Source organism: Pezoporus wallicus, unplaced genomic scaffold, assembly GCF_028554395.1.
Source record: "Pezoporus wallicus isolate ANWC-B61680 ecotype Strahan unplaced genomic scaffold, APGP_CSIRO_Pwel_v1 contig_360, whole genome shotgun sequence".
NCBI lineage: Eukaryota > Metazoa > Chordata > Aves > Psittaciformes > Psittacidae > Pezoporus > Pezoporus wallicus.
Genome location: NW_026640059.1, coordinates 5420387 through 5443784, shown reverse-complemented (window position 1 = coordinate 5443784; position 23398 = coordinate 5420387). Strand labels below are relative to the sequence as shown.

Here is a 23398-nt window from a genome sequence, read left to right as displayed (position 1 = left end):
TGCCTTCTGGCACAGCAAAACTACAGTTATAATTTGTCAAAGGATAAAGACAATGATAACCTACTGCATAAAGTAAGTTCCATACTGATGGCATGAAAAGGTGCTACTATTCTGGAACAGAGTTACTATTCAGTTACACCAGCATAAGTTAAACCTGTGCTACATCATCAATGAACAACACAGACAAGGCCTGAGCCAAAGCTGAACAGCTAATGACAAGTAAAAAAGTGATAGATCATGTATGGCACCCTAAGGATCCATGCTTCCTTTGGAAAGTATTTACTGATGATCTGATCAAATCATTACCACTATCAGAACTGTTCATAAAAGAGCAGTAGTCTATACTCCAATACAGAAAATGCATTCTTCTCCACTGTAAATACTGAAGAAACACTCAGTATCTTGTGATATCATTTCCCTTTTTGACATTCGATGTTCACACCTTGCAAATTTATTTACACTTCTATGCCTAGAGGCAGAACAACAAATGAAATGAATTACTAGCAAAATATGAAATGCAAAGCTTATCAAATTACTGTAAAGACAAACCTCTTTTTGATTATACTTGATTGCAAGTTTTAAACGGCTTAAATTCATCCTCTCTTCCAACAATCCTCGCTTGTCTACATGTTCATCGCTGGATGTGTGATTCAAAATAACTTCTAGCTCCCGCGAATTCCGTGCTTGTGCAAGCAAATCTTTAGCAAAGGTTTTGCACTGTTGAGCTAGCTCCTCGTAATCATTTCTGAAAGACACAGAAACAGTACATACTATTATACTGCTCACATATTTTCCATTAAACCATTAACTACTCATTTTTGGTTTGGATTGTATGTTACGCTAAAGACAAAATTAAAAAAAAAAAACACAACCCAAAAGCCATATGTCAAAGACTAAGCATTCTGAAGACAACTCTGTAACATGATACCATGTAACATGACAATTGCGCTTCAATTTAGTCTGCAACTCCATTTGGCATAGAAAAATTGGGAAACACACTTAGAGTATACAAATTCTTATGAATTTCATATAAAAAGTTAAAACTTGGAATTATTTTCAAGAGATGTGAAAGTGCAGCAGTCACAAAACATGGCACTAATAAGTCATTATTTCTACTTGGAAGGGACTTTAGTTCGGTTTTGCTTATTCCTGTATCTGAAAATCAAAGTCTATCCACTGAATACTATTTATTAATGTAATAAACGCAACTATGGAAACCACATGATTTACTTGTCTCACTCAGCACAGAAAGACAATCGGTTATAAAACCAGAAAATGCCTATATTGTTTAGGAAAGTAGAATTTTACCCCCTACAAATATTTGGTTTACTGTTCTTGAAAGCTTTTGTGCTGCTAAGTTTCAAAATGGTAGAAACCTGTATAGTTTAAACATAAAACTAAATCGAGCATATATTCATTCAATAGAAAGGCATTGTGAACATCAAGTCTTCGATACACCTATGCACTTTATACACATATGTACACACATGTGCTGTTCCAAGTCTTATAAGGAGCAAAATTAAGAAAGAGTACCTGGAACAACTCTTAACATGAGTCAGGTCAGTATAAACAATACTTCTACCTTGATCCAGGGGAAAAGAAGTACAGAGTACTACTGAGATATTGTTATAATTAATAGGTAAGTAATCTTGAAATAAGTCCACATTTAGCATGTTTTCTACTTATTTTTCCAGAGTAGAGCTGAAATTTGAACTGTTGATGCAACTACACACACTGAACTGTCTATACTAAAAGGATTTCAAGTAATTAAACTGTCAAAGTGACTACTACTGAGGCATGAATTATATAAGTTGTTACTATGTCAATCATCAGTTTAAATACTCCAATTACAAAGAAAAAAGAACAAACCTTTTCTAATGCATACACATTTCTATATACATAATTCCACAAAGGTATTAGATAGTTTGTGTTTTAAATTCCTACCTGAATTCAACCTCAACAAGGCTTAACTCTTTCAAGTCTGCACTGAGTTCAAAAGCTCGCAGGATTGGATCTTCCTCTGTCAACATTATTAAAGCAGGACTGGCCAAACACCGATAAATGTCAAGGCGAAACCTGTGAGAAAAGAATAGCAAGCAAAATGCAGATGTTTCATTTGATTAGTAGTATCAAAACACAACCTATTCAAAGTTGGCATAACGCAGTCAGCTGAAAGACAAAACAACTGGATTTCTTAAAATCAGACACTACACACACTGAATGTGATCCATCATGGAAGACACTGTTCTTCACAGACTTAGAATCCCTATTGCTCTAGTGTATCAAGAATTAGCCAAACTGGTTCCCACTTCTTTTCCTCACTACTTCAACTGTTATCAGTATATATATCAGCAGAAGGCCATCAGTTAAGACAAGAGGTACTGATAAAATTTGACATTTTTTGAGGTTATACAATAGCTCTTATATTTCTTCAAGTGGAAATAAAAGAGGGAAGTGAAGCATTTAAGGCAATCTTCTATTTTAACAAACTAAATTTAAAACAGTGGGGAGCTTTTATGTGCAATACAAAAAAAAAACAACAGCAAAAGAGTCTGAAGGGATATTTTCCTCTTGCAAAACTACTGGATCATGAATACTGAAACGATGTCTGTTATCCATTCTAGTTTAAACTAAGAGCTGTTATATCGAACATTTCTAGTGTTTGTCTGCCTGGGACACCTTGACACCTCTTCTCATACTGAAGTGACTGACATGGGGTATCAGACGGATACCAGAACATGGTCTATAGTAGCTGATTATCAGTAATTATCCTTTCATTCCCCTTATTTTTAGTTATCTGAATATATACTGGAGTAATCATGTAATAATTAACTGCACATAGTAATTGCAGTACACTTATGATCTTTGAGCTCTAATTTTTTCACCCCAAATCTCAGGTATTAAATTTCATCCAACTTGCTACCAAGTTACCCAGACAAAATATTGTTAAGACTGGCAAATCCCTCTCCTCATCTGAATCTTTATTAGAAAGCTTTCTACTTTCAAAAATACTGAAGAAAAAAAAATACCTTTAGTCTGCATTCATCAATCCATAGTATATGAACACTTTTAGAAAAAGGATACAGAATTATCCACCTCATTCTGGCACAAAACCCCCCAAGCATTAACCAACTTAAGAAAAAATGTATTTGCATGGATCTTATACTCCCAAACCAACGATAGCTAGAAGGTTTATGGCATAACTGTAGAAAGGCAAAGGCACTTAGCTTAACATGCACAGTGACTAGGAGTATAAAACCAAAATGAAAGAAATGCCACTGCCTCCCACCAGCCTTTTCAAGCACAACCCATCCCCAAGAACTACTATCTTGCACAATAAAGGCTACGATATATAAAAGGAACACACTCATAAACCTCACCAGAGAGATAAAGAAAATATACCGAATCTGATCCAATGAATACCAGAGAATTAAGACAAGATTTTCTTTATTATTGTCTATGACTGGTAAGTCTTACCTGGAATGTCGCAGACTATCTTTTTTGTTCTTTGCAGTACACAGTGTGCATTCACAGCCTACAGCATGAGGTTTGGGTAATGATATATCTTGCTTTAACAACATGGTGAGAATTTCATAGTTGTTACGATGAGCTGCTAAAATGACAGGTGCCACATCCATGGTCGTAGAGTATTCTGGGTTCTGAATGCGTTCCATTAATTTCTGGAATAAAACATAGGAAGTATCTAAATTTACTACATACAGATCAACTAGTGTTTATATGTCAGGTTTTTTTTTTTGACTTTTCAACAATGAATCTCTCTTTCAGAACATTTTCCTATGTTTAATGACATAAAAATAAGGAAGAATTTGTAACAACACTCAAACATCTCTCAGATTAATCCTGGAAAAAGAAAAATGGACACAGAAATGTTTTGCTTTATTTACATAGAAAGCCTGACACTCAGTGCCTACCTTCTCTAATATACATGCATTATATTTAAAAGTTTATTTTGTTCTAGTTTGGAAGAATAAAAAAAGAGTGTATTTACTAAGCCCAGAAAACTATCCTGACTGTACTATACTGTTACATAAATACCTCCCTCTGTCTCTACTTGTGAGCTTTTAAACTTTCTTTGATACTTAAGCATTGCCAAGACAAATTTCAACTGATCAATTTCAAGGTGAAAATACGATGTTTATAGAATTGCAAAAAAACCCACCACCTATGAAACTTCAACACATGAGTTTATATACATAGCCTTTATAGGTCAAGGCTGCTAATCACCTTGCAAACAGCCTACAAGAAAAGATTTAGAACCACTTATTTTCTCTCTTCTGGACTAACTAGGCATCTGTTAGCATTTGGCACATACAAATTCACTAGATTCCTTATGCAGTAGAGCAAATTAATGTATTCTATTCTTTAAGACAACAGATGCTATAAATGTCCTGACTGTATCAACTTGGAGATGTAGAATTTAATTTAACAACATTGTTTTAAATACACAATTACCCAGAACACAATAGCCCACACTCTCCAACCAAAAATTAAGGGTAACAGCACTCAACTACAATGGTTGGTCTGGAAGATCTTTTTGGTCGGTGATTAAGTAGAATGTCAACAGCTCCCACCACTTCCGAATCAATAGCCACCAAAAGTGCATCTGATGACTAAGGAAAGAAAACAAGTTGCATATGAAACTAGCAGTAACTTAAACACCATAAAGAGTCAACATGAAGCCAAACTAAATTATTTTTTTTTTACTTATTTTTAAATTTATTTCTAAAGCACTAAACCAGTGTTCTGTATTATCACCCCATGTATGATCAGAATACAAAAGTAGGTTGTCATTCCAGGAGTTAGCATAGCATTGCTGACAATTTGTTTCACTGCAATAACAGCAGAAGAACCAACTGTAAAAATTACTATACAGCAAAGATGATATAAGAGACTTGCAAAAATCCAGTTCTAATGGACTTTTAGTCAGTTTACCAGGTTACTGAAACATTAAAAGCAAGTGTACAACTCAGATGTACGAGATACTTCAGCCCTGTATTCAGGGTTCTCTGGTAAAGCTAAGAACACAAGCTGTTTTTTTTTTCCCATGGTGGTAACTACTTCTAAAACTTAATTCTTAAGGTGAGATAAGCAGCTTTTCACTTTGTTTTCCCTACAGTTGATATTATTCTTTTTAATTCACTTTACAAAACTCAAATTTTTGCTCTATAAATAAAAGACACAGCTTTTATTTTTGCTACTAAAAAGGAGGTCTAGGCAGGGGAAAGCTTGTTTTTTCCTTCTCCAATATCAAACAATCTAACAAAAGACACTGCCTTTCCCTATCCTACATACTTAGACCATCATAGCTACAACTCTTCTAGCAGCAGCAGAGATGTTGCATACAGTAAGGAAGTACTGCTGTTGCAGAACTGCCTCTGCCATCAAGCACAGGTCAAGCTTAACAAGAAAGTACTGCAGAATGCACAGAATCATAGAATAGTTAGATTTGGAAAGGACCTTAAGATCATCTAGTTCCAAGCCCCCTGCCATGGGCAGGGACACCGCACACTAAACCATGTCACCCAAGGCCTTGTCCAACCTGGCCTTGAACACTGCCAGGGATGGAGCATTCACAGCTTCCCTGGGCAACCCATTCCAGTGCCTCACCACCCTAAAGAACCACCCTGAAGAACTTTACCACCAGTAAAGAAATTCTTATTTATATCCAATCTGAAATCTTTAAGTTTTAACCTGTTACCCCTTGTCCTGTCACTACAGTCCCTAATGAAGAGTCCCTCCCTAGCATCCTTATGAGCTCCCATCAGATACTGGAAGGCTGCTATGAGGTCTCCGTGCAGTCTTCTCTTCTCCAGGCTGAACAGCCCCAACTTTCTCATCCTATCTTCATAAAGGAGGTGCCCCAGTCCCCTGATCATCCTCGTGGCCCTCCTCTGGACTTGTTCCAACAGTTCCATGTCTTTTTTACGTTGAGGACACCAGAACTGCACACAATACTCCAGGTGAGGTCTCACAAGAGCAGAGTAAAGGGGAGGATCACCTCCTTCGACCTGCTGGTCACACTCCTTTTGATGCAGCCCAGGATACGGTTGGCTTTCTGGGCTGCCAGCACACACTGCCAGCTCATGTTCATTTTCTCATCAACCAACACCCCCAAGTCCTTCTCCGCAGGGCTGCTCTGAATCTCTTCTCTGCCCAGCCTGTAGCTGTGCCTGGGATTGGTCTGACCCAGGTGTAGGATCTCGCACTTAGCATGGTTAAACTTCATAAGGTTGGCATCAGCCCACCTCACAAGCGTGTCAAGGTCCCTCTGGATGGCATTCCTTCCCTCCAGGGTATCAACCAAACCACACAGCTTGGTGTCACTGGCAAACTTGCCGAGGGCACACTCAACCCCACTGTCCATGTCACCAACAAAGATGTTGAACAAGACCAGCCCCAACACCGATCCCTGAGGGACACCACTCATTACTGGTCTCCAGCTGGACACTGAGCCATTGACCACAACTCTTTGTGTGCGGCCATCCAGCCAGTTCTTTATTCACCAAGTGGTCCACCTATCAAATTGATGTCTCTCCAATTTAGAGATAAGGATGTCCTGCGGGACAGTGTCAAATGTTTTGCACAAGTCCAGGTAGATGACATCGACTGCTCTACCCCTGTTCATCAGTTCCATAGTCCCATCATAGAAGGCCACCAAATTGGTCAGGCAGGATTTCCCCTTAGTGAAGCCATGCTGGCTGTCACCAAGCACCTTGTTGTTTTTCATGTGCCTTAGCATGGCTTCCAGGAGAATCTGCTCCAAGATTTTACAGGCACAGAGGTGAGACTGACTGGTCTGTAATTCCCTATAATGCAAGTCTGCCTTAACTTAAAAATCATCTAATATAATGTAAAGTTTTTTAACTGCTACCATTTTAAGTTACTATATTCCACAGCCAAAGAGATGTCTGTATTCTATACTTTTTAACATGATGCACTGACTGAAAATTGTTTATTTTGAAGATAATGCATATGTTATCTCTGCCACAGGAATAACACTTCAAATAAAATTCAGATTTGTTAATATCATTGAAAATGTTACTTATATATTTGCCATGCTAATAAAATTCCCACTTAAATTACTGAGAAAAAACACTTTCACAGTTATGACATGGAAAAAGAAAAGAACTGCCTATAAAAGCAGACTCTATTTCTTTCCAAATTCTGACAGGTTAACAAAGAATAGAATACACAGATCAGTAACTAAATTGAGAGCTTTCAGTAACTTATGTGTTGTATACCTGGCAGCCATAATCCAAAAGAAGCTGCAGTATGTCCAAGTTTTCATTTTCAATGGTTATGGTAACAGCATTTCGTCCAAGCACATCCACACAATTTATGTTCATTTCGCCTGAGCTGTTTTCTTCTAAGAGTTTCTTAACCATGTAATAGTCACCTGCACAAGTAACATATGAATGTCACTTAACATTATTACAAAGTAATAAAAGCATGTGAACATTGTAAGTACCGGCTACCAATGGACAACATTCCATAGCTGACAACAGACATCGAGTCGTACAACTAAGAGGTCATGGTAGATAAGCATTCTCTCATCAAGGAGGAAACTGAAGGTATTTCAGAATGTCTCTTCCAGGAAAGCACTAAATCATATACTTTAATCCACTCTTTTAGTTCCAGTCTTATAAGCAAACACATACAAAAGCTCAGGTAGTTTCAAAGCTAGGGCAATAGCTCACACATAACCTGTGGGGCATGGGAAACATCAAGTGCATCACAGAAGGGTTCTCTGTTCAAAAGAACCATAGGCTCAGAGAAGCCCCTTTTACAATGATACAAACAGGTCTGTATCTTCATTGAGCAGAAGCCACATCAGTCCTTTTCCCCATCACTCTAATTCTCATGTATATATTATCAAAGCAGATGTGATATGATGCTACAATGTTATAAAACTCAAGCTAGCGAGTTTGATTAGCAACTAAATCTAACAACAGTATGACTTACAGTACGTAAGCTGCAATTTCCTATTTGACTGAAGCACAGATATACCAGGCTGCCCTGTTTAGTGTTACTCTGTTTAACTGAAACTTCTTGCCAAAGAGAAAAGCTTTTAATTATTTTTGTCTCTACGGTAACAAAGTATATTGCAACATAAAAGACCATGACAAAGACTGTAGTGTAGCATACTTACAGAAGTATATGCAGACTACTTCCACGTACAGAGTCTGCAAGAGTACTAACCTGCTGTTATAGAAGTAATTTTTTATTTTTAACATTTTTTGTTGTGCATCCGTTTAGCTCCCTCAGCCTCTGTTTTTATTGGAGAGGAAGCTGAGGCTCGTCCTGATCTTCAGGACAGACATGCACTAGGAGCATGGCTGCAGGCAGCCGAGCCATAAAGAGCACCAGAACAAACTTCCTAAAGCCCGCTGGCTAACGTCACTGCAGAAATACCACCACTGTCAACTAACCTAAACAAACGGGTAGTAGGCAGCTCTACGTATAAACACACCAGCTTCCACAACCCTGCATATGTCTTAAAGCACCCGTAATAATCCAGCACGTTATTAAAAAGCTTTCATCAGAGCCCAGCATTTTGGACATGTTAAGATCAGTTTAAGACTCTATTTCTACTCAAGACTAACTACAAACATAAGAGAAAATATTTTCCCATCCAGTACCTTGGGTGCAAATCACAGTAAAACTGTCTCACTCATCGTGGGGATGTCTAGATAAGCAAGTTTTACCTACAAGTATATAGTCAGGCACACTTTTAACACTGAGTGCAGCAAGTATGAACTCCTGCGACACAGAGCGAGGTCCCTCACAAACACAGGAGTACACGGCCCAACGCCTCCTTTCCCCTGGTGCCGCAGGCTCCGGGTTCAGCACGAAGAGCCGAGGCTAAGCCGGGCGCTAAGGCGAGGCGCGGCCGGGCTCAGCCGCCGCGGTGCCCCCAGCAGCAGCCCTGCAGCGCACGGCGAGGACCCGCCGCCTTCCCCGGTACCCGGCCGGGCACTCGCAGGATTTGCTCCCAGTCTCCCCCCCCGGGGGGTCTGGCGCCGGCTCGGGCCGTCAGGGAGAGCGGCCGCGGCCTTCGATCGCCGACGGTGCGGCAGGCGGGCGGGGCCAGACTGGGCAGAGGGGCCGGTACCTTTATCGCAGGCCAGCAAGAAGAGCTTCTCGTCCAGGGTGGTCTCTTCCTTCACCTGTCGCACATCCTTCAGCGCCAGCAGCTTGTTCGGCGAGGCCGAGGCGGAGGGATCCGCGCTCTGGTATAAGGCGGCCATGGCGCCGGCTCCGCCAGGCCCATTAGAGCGCGGGCGGGATAGGTGCAACTCCCGAGGCCGCACCGGAGGGAGCAGGGCAGCCCCGCCCGGCGCCGGCAGCCCCGCGGGCGCACAGAGCAGAGCAGAGCAGAGCAGGGCTCCTGGACCGCACTGCGCAGGCTCCAATGGCGGCGCCCGCCCTGCGAGGGGCAGCGGGAGGAGGGTGGGCAGGAGCTGCCCCGAGGGCAGAGGCGACCGGTCGGCCGATGAGGCACCTTTAACAGGGAGCCGTCTCTGCTTTCGCCGCTCCGCGGTTTACCTTCCCTCCCAACAACATTAAGGGATTGGGGTCGGAGCCCGCAAAAGAGGGGTGGCCTTATCCCGGGGTTCAGATAAACGGTAACGATTAATATAAGCTGAAAGTCCAATTCTCTTTTTCAATCTCCTTTAGAAAAGTCGTGTTTGGTTAGCGCCCTCTTTGAAACCAACGATGGTCTGAGAAGACAGTTCTGTTCGGATGGTGGTACCTGTCATTTATCTTTCAATAGGTAGCTCAGCTTGTATGTCAAACTGACGGTGCTTAGCGTAGGCACCCCTTGCACTTTGATTAGTTTCAAGTACTACAAACATTAAACAGACTGACGAAATCCAAGCACTTAATTCTCTCAACTCCCAATATCATCTTCGATAACAGAAATTAAATGAATGCATCTTCTTTCTGATAATATCTTGTGCAAGATACTGAAGATATAAAGCTTCGTCCAACTGCTCTCTCACCGTGATTCTTAGGACTGCTTTTCAGGAGCTGAAACAAAGTAGCAGCTTCATACTGCAAGAGAAAAAAATCCCCCCAAAACCCACCTTCATTTTTATTTATATTTCCTTCTTCCCTAGTGTTTGGCTTTTAGTAACAATCTTATTAAATGTCCAACTCCAGCATGTTTTGTGAAAATTTGCAACTGTAGGTAAAGGAGTACAAGTACCTAAGAAAATAATTACTGACTTGATAGCATACAGACCTCTGCACACAATACACACTTTAGAGGAATCAAAGATGACATGCGTTAAGGAAATGCAGTACATTAATGTGAAACCCCAAACTGGAGTAACCAGCTTTTTATTGTTTTCTTATACAGTATTTTATGAAAAGTGAAAAGAAAAAAAAAAAATCAAATGTTTAGTCTAATTGCAAAAGCTAGCACATCTGCACACCTAATCATAACATGATTACATTCCTGCTTAGTAATTTACAGACTGTTAATTTCCTGCTCAGTAACAGAAATAAATTGCTACATACATTTAAAGATTATTCCCACAGAACAGTTTCATCAGCTTTATCAACAGTCATTAGTTTCCAGACATTATCAGAGGCCTTCACTTGCTCTCACTGAAGTCAATGAAAAGACTCTCATTGGCTTCAAGAGGAGTTAAGCTCTACAAAAAATAAGGCAGTGATAACTTCTGTGCAGTTAGGAGTAATACAATAGGATTGGAATGCACCTTGAAACTTGTATCAATATATATATATGTAACACCCACTAAAAATAATAAAAACAAAGTTTCAGAATGAGTCCTAAAATGACATACGTAAAATGATGCAGATTCTAATACTATGGAAAATAATACAAATGAAGCTTCATTAATATGGTGTGTGTGTGGGGGGGGTTTAAGCAATACAAATCTTTAATGTTAATTTGATAATGAACATGTTCTGAAAACAGTAATACCCATAAATAATCAATATGTTATGAAATGGAATAGTTTTAACTAATATAAACACATTATTAAAATTTCATTAATTAGGATATTTGTGCATACAAATTTTCTGATTTTATACTAAGCTTCAGAATTCTGAACTGCGAGGCATTCTTCGTGATCAACATGGCAGAAAGTTATATTACACGTCTTAATTATTTTATTCTGTTGAGTCCTCTTCCCATCAAACATGCAAACACTGTCATCACCATTTTTGGCTTCACTTCAACCAGATCATCTGGGAGAGCATAGATACGAGCACCAATTTTTCGAGCAACTGAAATAGCATATCTTGGAAAACAAGAGAAAACATAGCGTTATTTTACTTGCATCTACTAGTGTGCCAAGATTTACAACATATTTTAATAGCAGGATATGCCTGTTCAGTACTTACACTCTGTGAAAAAATTAACATTACTGCCAAGAAAGCATGTATTAGCAATTTCACTGGCAGATATTTTGCTACTGGTTATCAAAGAATTTGTTTTTGTCAAAGTGTGTATTATGGCAGGCTATTAATAAACCAGTTGCAGTGCCATGGTGGTAGGTCATATCAGCTGTGAACTTAACTTCATATTTTAACTATGCTAGAAAAATAGCTCTAAAATACTATAATTATAATATTTTGTATTTGAAGCAAATCAACTAATAGTGTAATCTGTTAATACATCAGTAAATCCTTCATTACACCATGTATTCACACACTTCCTGCACTTAAGGAAAATACAAAGTACCCATTTAAAACTTACTTAGCATTATTTAGTTTGTCTTCATTAGAAAGATCTTCTCTCTTGACCATTTCTGGACGAACTGCTTTTGGTGCAATAGCGTCTATTAAATCTAGGACAGGTAAACTAGTGCTAATTGATTTGTCCTAAAAAGAAAAGACTCAAAACATTAGAAGAAGGACTTTGCTTTGATTATTCTGACTTCACAATGCAAAAAACCCTACAGCACATTTTATATTTGTATAGAAAGACAGCAGCATGTTCTGTTACTTCATTGTGTGAAGGTTTTCCCCCCCTCTTTTAAAGGTCTAATGTTCTTTTCCACAATTAAAATGTTAAGATCCATACTCTGTGTTGATATTATTAATATTATACAAATGGTTTAAAATTGTTTAATGAAACAAACTCCTCCCCTTCCCTGAGGGAGGAAAGGAATTTTGAAAGAAGTCTAAGGACCAGACTTTCAAGACAACAAAAATGTATCTACATTCCACAACTACTTTTACTTTTCTACCCTTTTCTTGTAATGCTACATTCTGCAGTAGTTTATCGCTCACTCTTTTTATAACTTTTCAACTCAGATGATATTCTGAGCTAGTACAAGCAGTCTGTGTTTTGTATTTAATACATGGACATGTGTATTATTCTGTTCTTAAAACAGCAAGTGCTATTACTACAATTATTTCTTCCCAACTGTTAGGGCAGACAAGCAACTGATGACGTCAAACCAAGAGAAAGCAGACAGTGCAGTGAGGCGCTGCACATAAGCCACGTGCATGACATGGCTTCTTTCACCACCAGGCCAGAACTATGAATTCAAATTCAGTGAAGTCCCACAGAACCACCACATTAATTATACATTTAAAAATAGTAATATATGTCTACTTGAAGACACTGAATGCATGCAGTATCTCCCCAAGACCATAAGCCAGAACCCACACCTTTGTAATTTTCTTGTTTGAACTAATGGCAATTCAACAGAACTTTGCTTTCATAGCCCACAAGAAGTATCAGGGACCTCTGCTTTCTCTGCTACACTTCCTGCTGCAGTAACCCCAAAACACAGAAAAAAAAAATCAAATTGTGAAGGAAAGCACATAAGTGGATGTTGTCAAAAATCAGTGAAAAAAAAAACCCACTTATAATGAATAACATCACTTTACATCAGTAGCTCCTTATCTTTACTGACGTACAATCAGCTGAATTACCTTTAAAAAAAACAACCAATGCCCCCTAAAAAAACATGGGCATGCCAAAAGCAAGATGCTGGGACAGATTCTCTTCATACTTTCAGCTTATTTATACCACCATTATTACAATTTATGTAGAAACAACAGAAGTAGGAATCCTTTTCAAGATGATGACCTAAGTTACCTCTAGAGTAAAAAGGAAATAATTCGTTCTATAAAATTATTTGATATTACCTTTTACCTAATGCTTACCTAATTCAATTAATAACACCGCAAGACCTCAAATGTTTAACTTGCTAGGTACTTATGTTCCTGTTGCGAACCACAGACATAACTATTTCAGAGTATAAATTATATTTGCATGCAAGTGCAATTATTTATCTACCATTTTTCTAACGAAAGAGATTTACACAGCATGGAACACCTGACACAGATATAGTACGTTTAGTGTTTAACACGTGACAAGTGTGAAAAGAAAGCTTCCTTTATCCATTTGCTTTATCTGCTGAATGGGAAAGCTGGTTCATAAGGGTCTGCTGAACATCAGCAGTGCCAATGAAGACAAAAGATGATGCTGCTTAACTTGGGCTCCCTCTCCTGGCTCTGTCACATAAGAGTGCATCTTTTTGATCAGCTGTTCTTAAAAATGGCGATTATTTCCCCCCCGCCCTGTATTTCCAAAATCATTCTTCATGTTTGTACAAGCATGAGAGTGCCTATATCCAAAAATTCAATAGGTATGACATGCCATGCCCAAACATTGGTAATTTTGGCCAAAAAAACCTTTGAAAGTTTAGCCTTTGTTGATGTAATTGTTTTGGGGTTGGTTTGTTTTGTCAGAGTAACAAGTTGTAATTTAGTTTTGTTTCTTATTAATAAACATGTAAAATACTTTTGAGGTTTCACAGACTGTCAAATATTTCCTTATACAATTACACTACTGATGAGAGCCATAGTTAAAGTCAAATTGTTAACAGGTTAGATTAAAAATCCCCAACCTGATTATATATATAAAGAAAAAGTATATCAATCTGGTTTACCTTGAAACTCGTAACTGAAGTTTTCTTATTTGCTTTTGCAAGTGTCTGATTCACCCACTTAATAATAATTTCATCATTTACTTTTTCCCCCTCTCCAAGGTCTGATAGTACGTTCAAAGTATACCTTTAATAAAGAAAACAAGTCTGAGTTGAAGCAAGTGGCAGAAGTTCACTCTGCTAACAGTACAAAGCTACGAGTAAAATACTACTTGTGCATGCTAATGACGCCAAATGATCACCTTCATTATGTACCCTTATCTTGCAAACTGTTTAGTACTTAAAATCACTTTTGTTGTTGTTGCAAGAATAAAATAATACTTATTTTCGAATAAAAATCTATAAGATTCACTATTACATCATCTTTCTATATTTGTTTTACTAAGCACACCATAACTAATTTTACTGTAAATGACTCCCTACCATCCAAGCCACCTTGAAAAGTGAATCAGAACAGTCTGACAAACAAAAAGCACTGAGTGTTTAAGGGTAGGTGTAGGAAAACTACACTTGTGGAAAATTCCTGCAATAAAATACTTTTTACAGAAATAGATTTATATTTTTTCCTGCTCAGTGCACTAGCTAGATTTTGATTTTACAGTAGTTACATTACTATAGCTATGATACCCTAAAAATTTCTTCCCATTTAACTTCTATAGTGCATTACCTCTTCCTATTTAACTTTTTTGATTTTACAGATATTTAAATTACTTAAAGAAAGGTACATGGAATCAACATGAAATAATCTCTGCTCTTTTTACTTGCTTCAGGATTTATAGCATGAACCACAGTTCATAGTATATAAGGTTTTAATACTTTCTGTAAATGTATGTTTTCACAAACATATTATTGTGGTTTCAACCACTACACAATATGTAAAACTACAAAAAAAAAAAAAAAAGAGAAAGAGATAGCCCTCTAAAATACCTGTTGGGTGAAATAACACTGGGTTTAATTTGCCTTGATACAGACACACACATATACGCACATGCACAGATACATATATATACACATCTATCATATACTGTGCCTAACTTACCTTCTCATCAGCTGCCATACCAAAGCTAAAGTCAGAGTTGGGTTACCCTCATTTAGATCATGTCCAGCAATACCAACCAGTGAGAATTTGGCTTTTGTCTTCCCGAGTTCTACTGCATAATTGCAATTCTCAATCTAAAAATAAATGTTGCATGCAAATAATGAAAATGTCTTAATATTTCTGTAATACAGACCTATAATGTATATTTATTTTGAATTTGGCTTACTGTTACCTTTGATGAGATTTGGAGCCAAGAAAGATTTCTAGCCTTTCTATACTGCGGTTAAAGTAACAGCTTTTATTATAAATACAAGTATGCAAGATTCCAAGGATGATCTTTTTTTCACACTTGAGAAAACCATGTTTACTTCCACTAAAGTTAATGAATTTATATACACTTACACCAAATCTGAATTTGGAAAAATATTTAAATGTGTTAATTCTTAGGCAGTATTTCTTTTCCCCTCTACTTTCTTCTTGACTCATAATGATCATAAAACTAATTGAAAGCTTCTGATTTCTGCAAGTCTTGCAGTTCTCCTGGCAGCATATAAAAGTGTTCTGTGATGAAATGCCTCCCAATGCAAGAGCATCACGTAATGATAGTTCTGGCAGGCTTGAAACTTTTACTTATACACCCTAATTAGACCCTAAATTAAATATTACCAAAAGTAATGTACATTTAGAAACTGAAGTGATATATGCTCTAACTGCTATTTATTCACTGGGATAATATACAAAAGATACTTTTTCCTTTTTTTCCCCCCTCTCTCTTTCTCTCCTCCCACTCTGCCCGCAGCAGCATGCAAATCTGAGACAGACAACCCATTACAAACATAACAATAGTAGATAGTGAAACCAACTGTATGCCAGAGTTATCTGCCCACCTTTTTCATGTTACCACCGAGTAATGGATAAGGAGGTTTGTTGACACGGTTCCAGTCAACCAGCACACGAGTCATATCATACAATTGGAAGATTATTAAAGCATCAGAGAGGTCACTAAACCAGAGTAAAACAATGTTTTTAAGTACAAAAGCTCATATTCACAATGCAAGTAAATATTGAGACTTTTCCAAGTGTAATTAAGTTGCTGAAAATTTCCAATCACGTAAATAAAAATTTGTGACTTTCTGTGGAGAAACTGGCCTATTCCCTATTATTCGAACCCACGATTATTTACACTGTGCTTTTCATTTCATCATTTTCACAAATTTTAGTGAAGCAAACACAGGTACTGGTTTTACCAACTTTATTTAAATAATTGCTTTCACAGGGTGGGCACAGACAAAAAATTTAGCAAAACAAATTTTCATTGATCGATCTAGTTTTAGTTTCCTTAGGGCTTTCAAAAAAAGTCCTGAGCGCTTAATCTGCACCCACAAATGTATTGTGCTAAAGAATAACCAAAACCAATATATTTATCTTATGGAAAAAAGAAAATTAGAAAAAAGTATTTTCTCATTACAAATTTCATTCCTGATAACTCCCTTCAGCTAATTGCAGAATTAAATTCTCTATGTTAAACTATCTACAGACGATACTCACTTTACAGAGATCATAAAACAGGAACAATGAAACCTAACATCAAGTAAACATGCATACCTATGTTTACAGTTGCTCCCTTTATCCCATCTTTTATTGATACGACAGAAAGAATATTGGCACAATTTTAAAGTAATCAAAAGCATGCAAAAAGCATGTTAAAAAGCTCTTTTTGAGGGAATACAATGCTGCATTGATTCTTACAGTCTGATCAGCAGACACTTATCCCCTCTTACAGTTTAGAATTACACTACTGGTTTGTGGTCATATGATGAGAGAAAATAGAAACCATGCATTATTAAACACAATTATCTCAACTTTTTTTAAGACAAAATGTAATTCAATGTATAAGTGAGTGAGAGGAGCACATCAAAAGTGCTTAGGTTTTCTAGGATTTCTAGGTCATGACCAGAATATCTTAGTCAGACACTGCCTAATGTGGTTCCACGGATCAGTCCTTAAGTTCCTATCACACTGTGTGAAAACCTGGAAATCACTGTTCAAGCAGAAAGAAAACTTCCCTTGATTCTTCCCATCATTCTTCCCTTGTCATCCAAAGGAAATCAAATTCTTATTTTTAAAAAAAGCCTTACCTGTATAAATGATTAACATATGGGCTTACACCCAGTGAATTCATCCAGTTTCTGAAAGTCCTTTCTTCGTTACTTTCTCCTATGATGACAAATATAAATCTATATAAATTATCAGAAAACACACTTTAATAAGCAATGTTTAAATGGCTCTCATACTCTTCCCCCACCTCTCCTTCCTAACCCCCATATGACTTGATCCTTTCCCTAATAGTAGTCTCTACTGGCCAATAAGTCAAGGCAATTGTCTCAAATTCAGAGTCTCTCAGTTCTGGCACTTACACGAAGTACTATTAGACTACATTTTTCTGTGTGAATATAATTTTATAAAATACAGAAATAATTTGTTGGTTATATTTTATGTAATTAATATATAGGGGAGAAAATAGCGATGGTTTTTTGGTTTTTTTTTTTAGAGTTCCTAAAACCAGAACCGGTGGAAATTGCATTTAACAGTATCTTTAAATCTGTTTGAAATGGCATATTCTTATCAAAAGTTAGTACTAACACACTTAGCATTAAACTCCAGAAACTACAGCTCCATATCTTTCCACACAGAAGTTCCTAGTATTAATTTGTGAAGGTCCTTCCCAAAGCAATAGACCTCACCTTTTTAGTTTTTAACACTGGAGACTTAAATAGGCAGCACTGTATTGGTTAAATTTGTGAAGCTATTTATAAGGCCAAGTGGGCTAGTTACTGTTGCAATTTTTACTAGCAACTCTGCTTATCAGAAATACAGATAATTGAGTAGGAAAAACCAAAACACCCCCCCCTAAACCTTCTCTTCCCTGACTTACATAATTTTTAATCTATTGTAATCATGAGCCCTAAGCCAATGTACTTTCTCTATAGAGTTTGCAGTAATACTTTAATTTTCTACATACAACATTATCTAAATTTTAACAATGTATCTGTGGCCAACTGCTTGTGACTCAGTGCTGGATAAGCTTATTTTCTCTTGCATCAGAGAGGAGCAGTTGAGAAAATATTTAGCCTAAATATGTGAGCTTAGAACACCCTCATCATTTTGTTCCCCTGGCCTGTACACAGTTAAGAAAACAGGACTGTTTTAAGAAAGAAAACTGAAAGATGGAGAAAACTTCCCCCAACAACAAAGGAGCAGATTTCTCACGACTGAAACATGTAAAAATCAGATTATCCTTTTTTTCTTTTTTTTTGGTATGTGCTTGGGTTTTCATGTGGTTTTTGTTGGTTGGTTTTGTTTGTTCCTTAGAGGACAAGGTTACCAAGTTCGTCTAATGAGGTTTACGTAGCAGGAAAACTGTCTCATTTAGTACTGCTGTTCTACATTGACTACAGAACAATGAGTGTTTTAGCAAAATGAAGCTATTGTATAAATATGTACTTATCATTAGAACAGAAAAACCATTTTAATATTATTTTTCCACGAATTAGACCTATGTCATAACATCAGCTTTTAGATAGGGGTTACAATTTTAATCTAGGTCTGTCCCCTATTATACAAAATCTCTGGACTTCAAAATATATTTACAAAAAAAAAAGAAAAAGAATTTCAGTAATGTCAGCTGTAATTGACATTTTCCAACAGAATAAATTTTATTTATAAAGTTTCAGCCAGCTTAGCAGTTACTTTCCTTTCCAGGTATGAAATAAATCATATTCACCCTACCGATATCTTTTCTAAATTAAGAGGTCTTTCATATGCAATTCAAACTAGTATTTGTTTCAAAGATTTATTTTTAAAATTTACCAGTCACTGATGAATACATACTAAAGCAAAAAAAAAAAAAACAACCAAACCAACTGCTCTGCAAGGTCTTCAAGCAGTCAGCTTTGTTTCACATACTTCTTCCCACAACAAAATTTAAAAGAATCACATTTTATGACAAAGCTATTAAAAATACCAGGTTTTCCATAAAATAGATACAATCAAAATACAAGCATGATATATAATTTAAGTCTAGAGTAACTTAAGAGGTTATTGTATTTTGAACAAAGTCCCTTTTTCTTTTTTCTCTTTTTTTCTCCCCAAGTTTTTAGGCTTGCTCAGCTTTGAGTTGATTTGCAACACCTAAAATACTGACTGCAAAGTGTTTTAGGAACATTTGTTAATTGCAAGACAGTAACAATATTATTTAATGAGCTTTTGTTAAACAAAGAGTAGCTACAAAACCAGATACTCAGCAATTGCACTCTGACTGACAATTTTAAAATGCATGCATAACACTGTTGAAAGAATCCAAAGCAGGAGCAAAAGCATGCAAGTTGGGCAGCACCCTTTTTGACAGCAGAAGTCCAAGAACTGAACCCAGCATACTATATTTAATATGCCACTCTAAATAAATCCCTTTATCATGCAACATATAAGCGTTCTTAAGTTTTCCAGATGACTGAAAACTGACCAATTTTTTCTCTCTATTCTTTTATTCAAAATATACCTTGTGATCCTATCAGGAGCATATCTTCTGCTGAGTGGTGCAGCAGATAGCCAAAATCATTGGAAAACTGCAGAAAGGGGGCAGAGCTACATAAAAGAGAGAGGAGCAAATTTGGTAGTATCCTTTGTATTTATCGCTATCTCTTTCTTTGAGATCATTATACTATGGAACTGAATGAGGAGAAGCCATAGGGATGGGGTCAAGAATCCAAAGGGCTCCAAATACCTACAACTGAGAAAACAGAGCTCAAGATGCAATTTGCACTGGAAGTTCAGCTGACCTGAATGGGAGTAGTTAACCCTCTCGTGTTAACAGCCTTGAAGTCCAGCAGCAGAGGACATCTACATTGGAAATGGGTGTAGGCAGAAGTCCCTCCTCTTCCTCCCCCCAAGGACTCAGCTTTCTGTGAGTCTCAGACTCCCAACTCTGCTGTTTCCCCCAAATGTGAGGTTCCTCAGAGCAACAGCAACATTTGTGCATTCCCTGAAGGTCAGGACTTCCCGCTCCATCCCGACAAATGGTCATTTTGCTGTCAGCATACCCGAGGGGTATGCTCTCTGTATACAAGTACACATCACCAGACTCCTTAAGTATCATTAGAGCAGATGCCAATTTATGCACAGTGTTCACTGTCTAAAACCAAAAAGAACAGCCCCATCATGCTCTCTGGGTGGAGCAGTCACTGAAAAGATGGAATTTATGCAGGAAAATGAAGACTTTCAGAAAGCTCTACTCACTCACACACGTCCAGAGCTTTACATCTAGGTTTGTAACACCTACTGGCTAAACCCACAGAAATAACTATTTGGCATTTGACTTACTGCAAGTCTTGCCCCAATTTTGTATGCATCATATTAGACCTGCGGTATTCTTTTTACTTGTCCTATAGTTATGACGGCATATTAAAGTAATAGAAAAATACAAGAACAATGCAAAAATCAACCAGAAAGGGACAGAGATGAATAAAGGGGGGGTGGGGGTGGGGGGGGGGGGTGGGCAGGGGGAGGAGGAAGAAAAATAAACATTTCAGAATAAACACTTTTATGGAGTACAGAAAAGTACTAAATACAGTACCTACATTAGGAGGGGTCAAATCTGCATTTCATGAAGCAAAATAGGAAAGCATTATAAATTATGAGTCAAAATTCAACAGACAATCTATGATGAAACTATAAAGGAATGAATCTCATATTTTATATCACTACCTTCAGAAAATATCAATAAAACCACAGGATTTTATGGAAAAAAATAAACAAATTAATTGAAAATCAAATATAAAACATTGTCTTTTGGCTGATGGTTCAGATCTACATGACACCACAGGAGCTATTTTGGGGGGGGGGGGGGAAGGAGAGTCATCTACTTGCCTTTTAACAGATAATATTGGCATGATCCATCTCTAAAATACATCCTATAAACACTAAGTTAAATTTGGCTGGTATTTGCATTACAAAATTGTAATCTAGTATTCAGGTGATTATAACTTTGTACAGACTGTTTTAACTGAGGCTTTGATCTCATCTAATGTTTTTTTAGGAAAAGTTCAGAAAATAGTTCATCTGGTTTTGCCATGCCAATGAGAATGCTTCTAAATTTGACCAAGCTTTCAGTATTTTGAATCATACCTGCAACTTTATGTTCAGAACAGATAAGCTGAACGGAACATATTCCACTGCCACACAGCTTCTGTATACACTTCCAAGAGCATACATTTCTGACAAGACTGCAGCAGAGGAAGAGCAATCATTTCTCCTAGACAGCAGGGACTGCAGTGACTAGGGATATCACAGCTAAAAACGGAAAACTACCTCTGATACTTCTACCACAGCTGACACCCGGCTGAAACTAGATGGGCCGGAAGCCTGAAACAGGAGTGGTCTGAGGGATGCAGGATTTGTGACATAGGGATGCAGCAGAGCAGACAAATCATGAAAAAATAAGGAGCAAAGGAAGATGGACTCACCTAGATGGAAAGGAAATCTGATAGGAACAGTAAGAGGAAGGCAGGAGTAGGCAGTGCAGAGGAATATGTGAACATTGCTGATGATTCTCCCGAGTGTGGCACCCCTGATTCTCACCATTCCTTTGAGATCAGTGAACAATTGTGAAATACACTGGCAGGGGCCATTTCATTATCCTAGATTACCTGGTCCACAGAAAGGGTAACAGCCAAAGATTGCTACCAATTGTGCCTTTATTTCTAGCATTAGGGATCTGAACTGTACAGTTAATTACCAAATTTACTCATGTGCTATGATTTACATAGGTTGCTGACACAACAGATTAATATCGGTTGCTGATACAGAAGCCCTTTTTAATGTTGCCCATGTTAAAAGGCAACAAACTGATACACATACACACACAAAAACAGTATGTGAAAAGTACTTGAAAAGATTATTACAGTTGCTTAACACTGCAAATTAGGGAAAGCTACAATTTGTGCATCAGCTAAAATATGAACTGTATGGACAGAAGCGGGAAACCGCAAAGAAACTAAGAAGACAGTTTTTGCTCCTGCAAATGTATAATAGAAGGTTATTCAGGAATAGCCTTTGGTTAGGTTAATGCAACTATAGTCACAGTAATGGTAAATTCTACTGAGGCTTATACTGACAACTAGTGAGAAAGCTCTATATGCTGGTCTTAACACAGGGACCGTTGCACAGGGATTCTATATCACAACCTAGAAGGAATACTTAAATAGAAATCACTCATATTCTTGTCTCCCATATGCTTAGTAAATTGAGTACCTTCTAATAAATTGAGATCGTAAGATGAATTGTCAGGCTTGTGTAGGGCTGGATATGTGTTAAAGAGATTTGCAACAAAAGCCAAATTGAGTTTAGGGTTGCCTGCAACCACATCAGCTGGAGTTACAAACTGTCTGCAGCCCAATTTATCTGCCTGTTGGAGCATGTATTCAGCCCTCCTCAAGTCATTTTTATCCTAAAAGAAAAAAATAAAAATTAATTTGTAATGAATACTAGCATGTTTCCATTCTTCACCTGAATCTTCAGCTTGGCAAATCTTTAAATGACCCATGTCAGTTCCTCAGTCATTCCCCCAGTGCCTGAGCTAGCTCACTCAGCCCATAACAACTCCCCACGTCCCATCTTCCTTCCACTTCCTTTCTGTCCTTTGCTTCTATTGCTGCCTCTGCAACTTTCCTCAGGAATCACAGCAACAGCAGCAGCAGTTAGAAGTGCATTAATGATATTTACATTTCCATTCAAGTTGATTCTCACACTGCATATTCTCCTACATACGTTGAAGGTTCATCATGACTGCTTGAAACTGATACTGTAGCAGCACAGTAACTAACTACAGATCATGCCCCTAACCCTCAGTAAGGGTTTGAATGCTTGGCGATAATCCACCTGCTTTCCTTTTAATACTTATGCTTCTAAATTATCGTAAATTGGTGACTTATGTGTTATTTTGTCTTTATTATTAATCTATATAGAATAAATCAGTGTCCATAACAGTTTATCTATACCTTTTGCCCCAGAACACTCTAGCGTGTACTTTTTGCCTCTAATCTCCGTAACACTAAGAGTTACTATTTATGGGTAAGTAAGTTAGCAATTGAATTACTATTAGAATTGAGTAACAGTCAGTACTTCAGTACTGGTACACCCAACCAGGAACTTCCTCTAAAACAAGCTGTTACATGTTATTGATAATTGATTTATAACCCATTACAAAACATGATCATATGAGCTGTAGAAAATTACATGGAAAAAACGTAACTACTATCCTTTCTCATGCAAAAAAAAAAACAACCAACCCAACAAACAAACAAAAAAACCCACCACAAAAACCCAACCCAAACCCACCCAAGAC

General features: G+C 37.5%; 2 protein-coding genes across 3 annotated transcripts in view; both read right to left on the bottom strand.

The window, feature by feature from the left end:
• Positions 1–324: 324 nt before the first annotated feature.
• On the bottom strand, positions 325–9303 carry LOC130603441 (short transient receptor potential channel 1-like). Of its 2 annotated transcripts, XM_057417198.1 has the most exons (6): positions 9134–9303; positions 7263–7417; positions 4530–4631; positions 3478–3680; positions 1945–2076; positions 325–745 (listed from the first exon to the last, which is right to left on the bottom strand). In XM_057417198.1, exons 1-6 carry the CDS (start codon positions 9267–9269, stop codon positions 340–342), a joined length of 1134 nt encoding a protein of 377 aa, XP_057273181.1. In that variant the 5' UTR covers positions 9270–9303; the 3' UTR covers positions 325–339. The 2 variants fall into 2 exon arrangements, with proteins under 2 accessions (XP_057273181.1, XP_057273182.1); XM_057417199.1 differs by lacking the exon at positions 4530–4631.
• A 1610-nt stretch (positions 9304–10913) lies between these two features.
• Positions 10914–23398, bottom strand: part of PLS1 (plastin 1) — a 44654-nt gene continuing 32169 nt past the window's right edge. Inside the window, exons 10-16 of the mRNA XM_057417194.1 lie at positions 22306–22501; positions 17136–17214; positions 15885–15999; positions 14998–15131; positions 13962–14085; positions 11753–11877; positions 10914–11294 (exon numbers count right to left, since the gene is read on the bottom strand). Coding sequence (XP_057273177.1) covers positions 11159–11294; positions 11753–11877; positions 13962–14085; positions 14998–15131; positions 15885–15999; positions 17136–17214; positions 22306–22501 — 909 coding nt within the window. The 3' untranslated portion in view covers positions 10914–11158. The remainder of the gene's footprint in view (positions 11295–11752; positions 11878–13961; positions 14086–14997; positions 15132–15884; positions 16000–17135; positions 17215–22305; positions 22502–23398) is intronic.

Bases quoted from the DNA above. Each gene is read 5' to 3' on its own strand.
- LOC130603441 (XM_057417198.1), bottom strand. From the start codon at position 9,269: ATGGCCGCCTTATACCAGAGCGCGGATCCCTCCGCCTCGGCCTCGCCG. The intron at 3,681-4,529 runs GTTGAGTGCTGT...GTTTTATTCCAG, and splicing joins CTTCCAGACCAACCATTGTA to AAATTAATGGAACGCATTCA. The intron at 2,077-3,477 runs GTAAGACTTACC...CTTTTCTCACAG, and splicing joins GATAGTCTGCGACATTCCAG to GTTTCGCCTTGACATTTATC.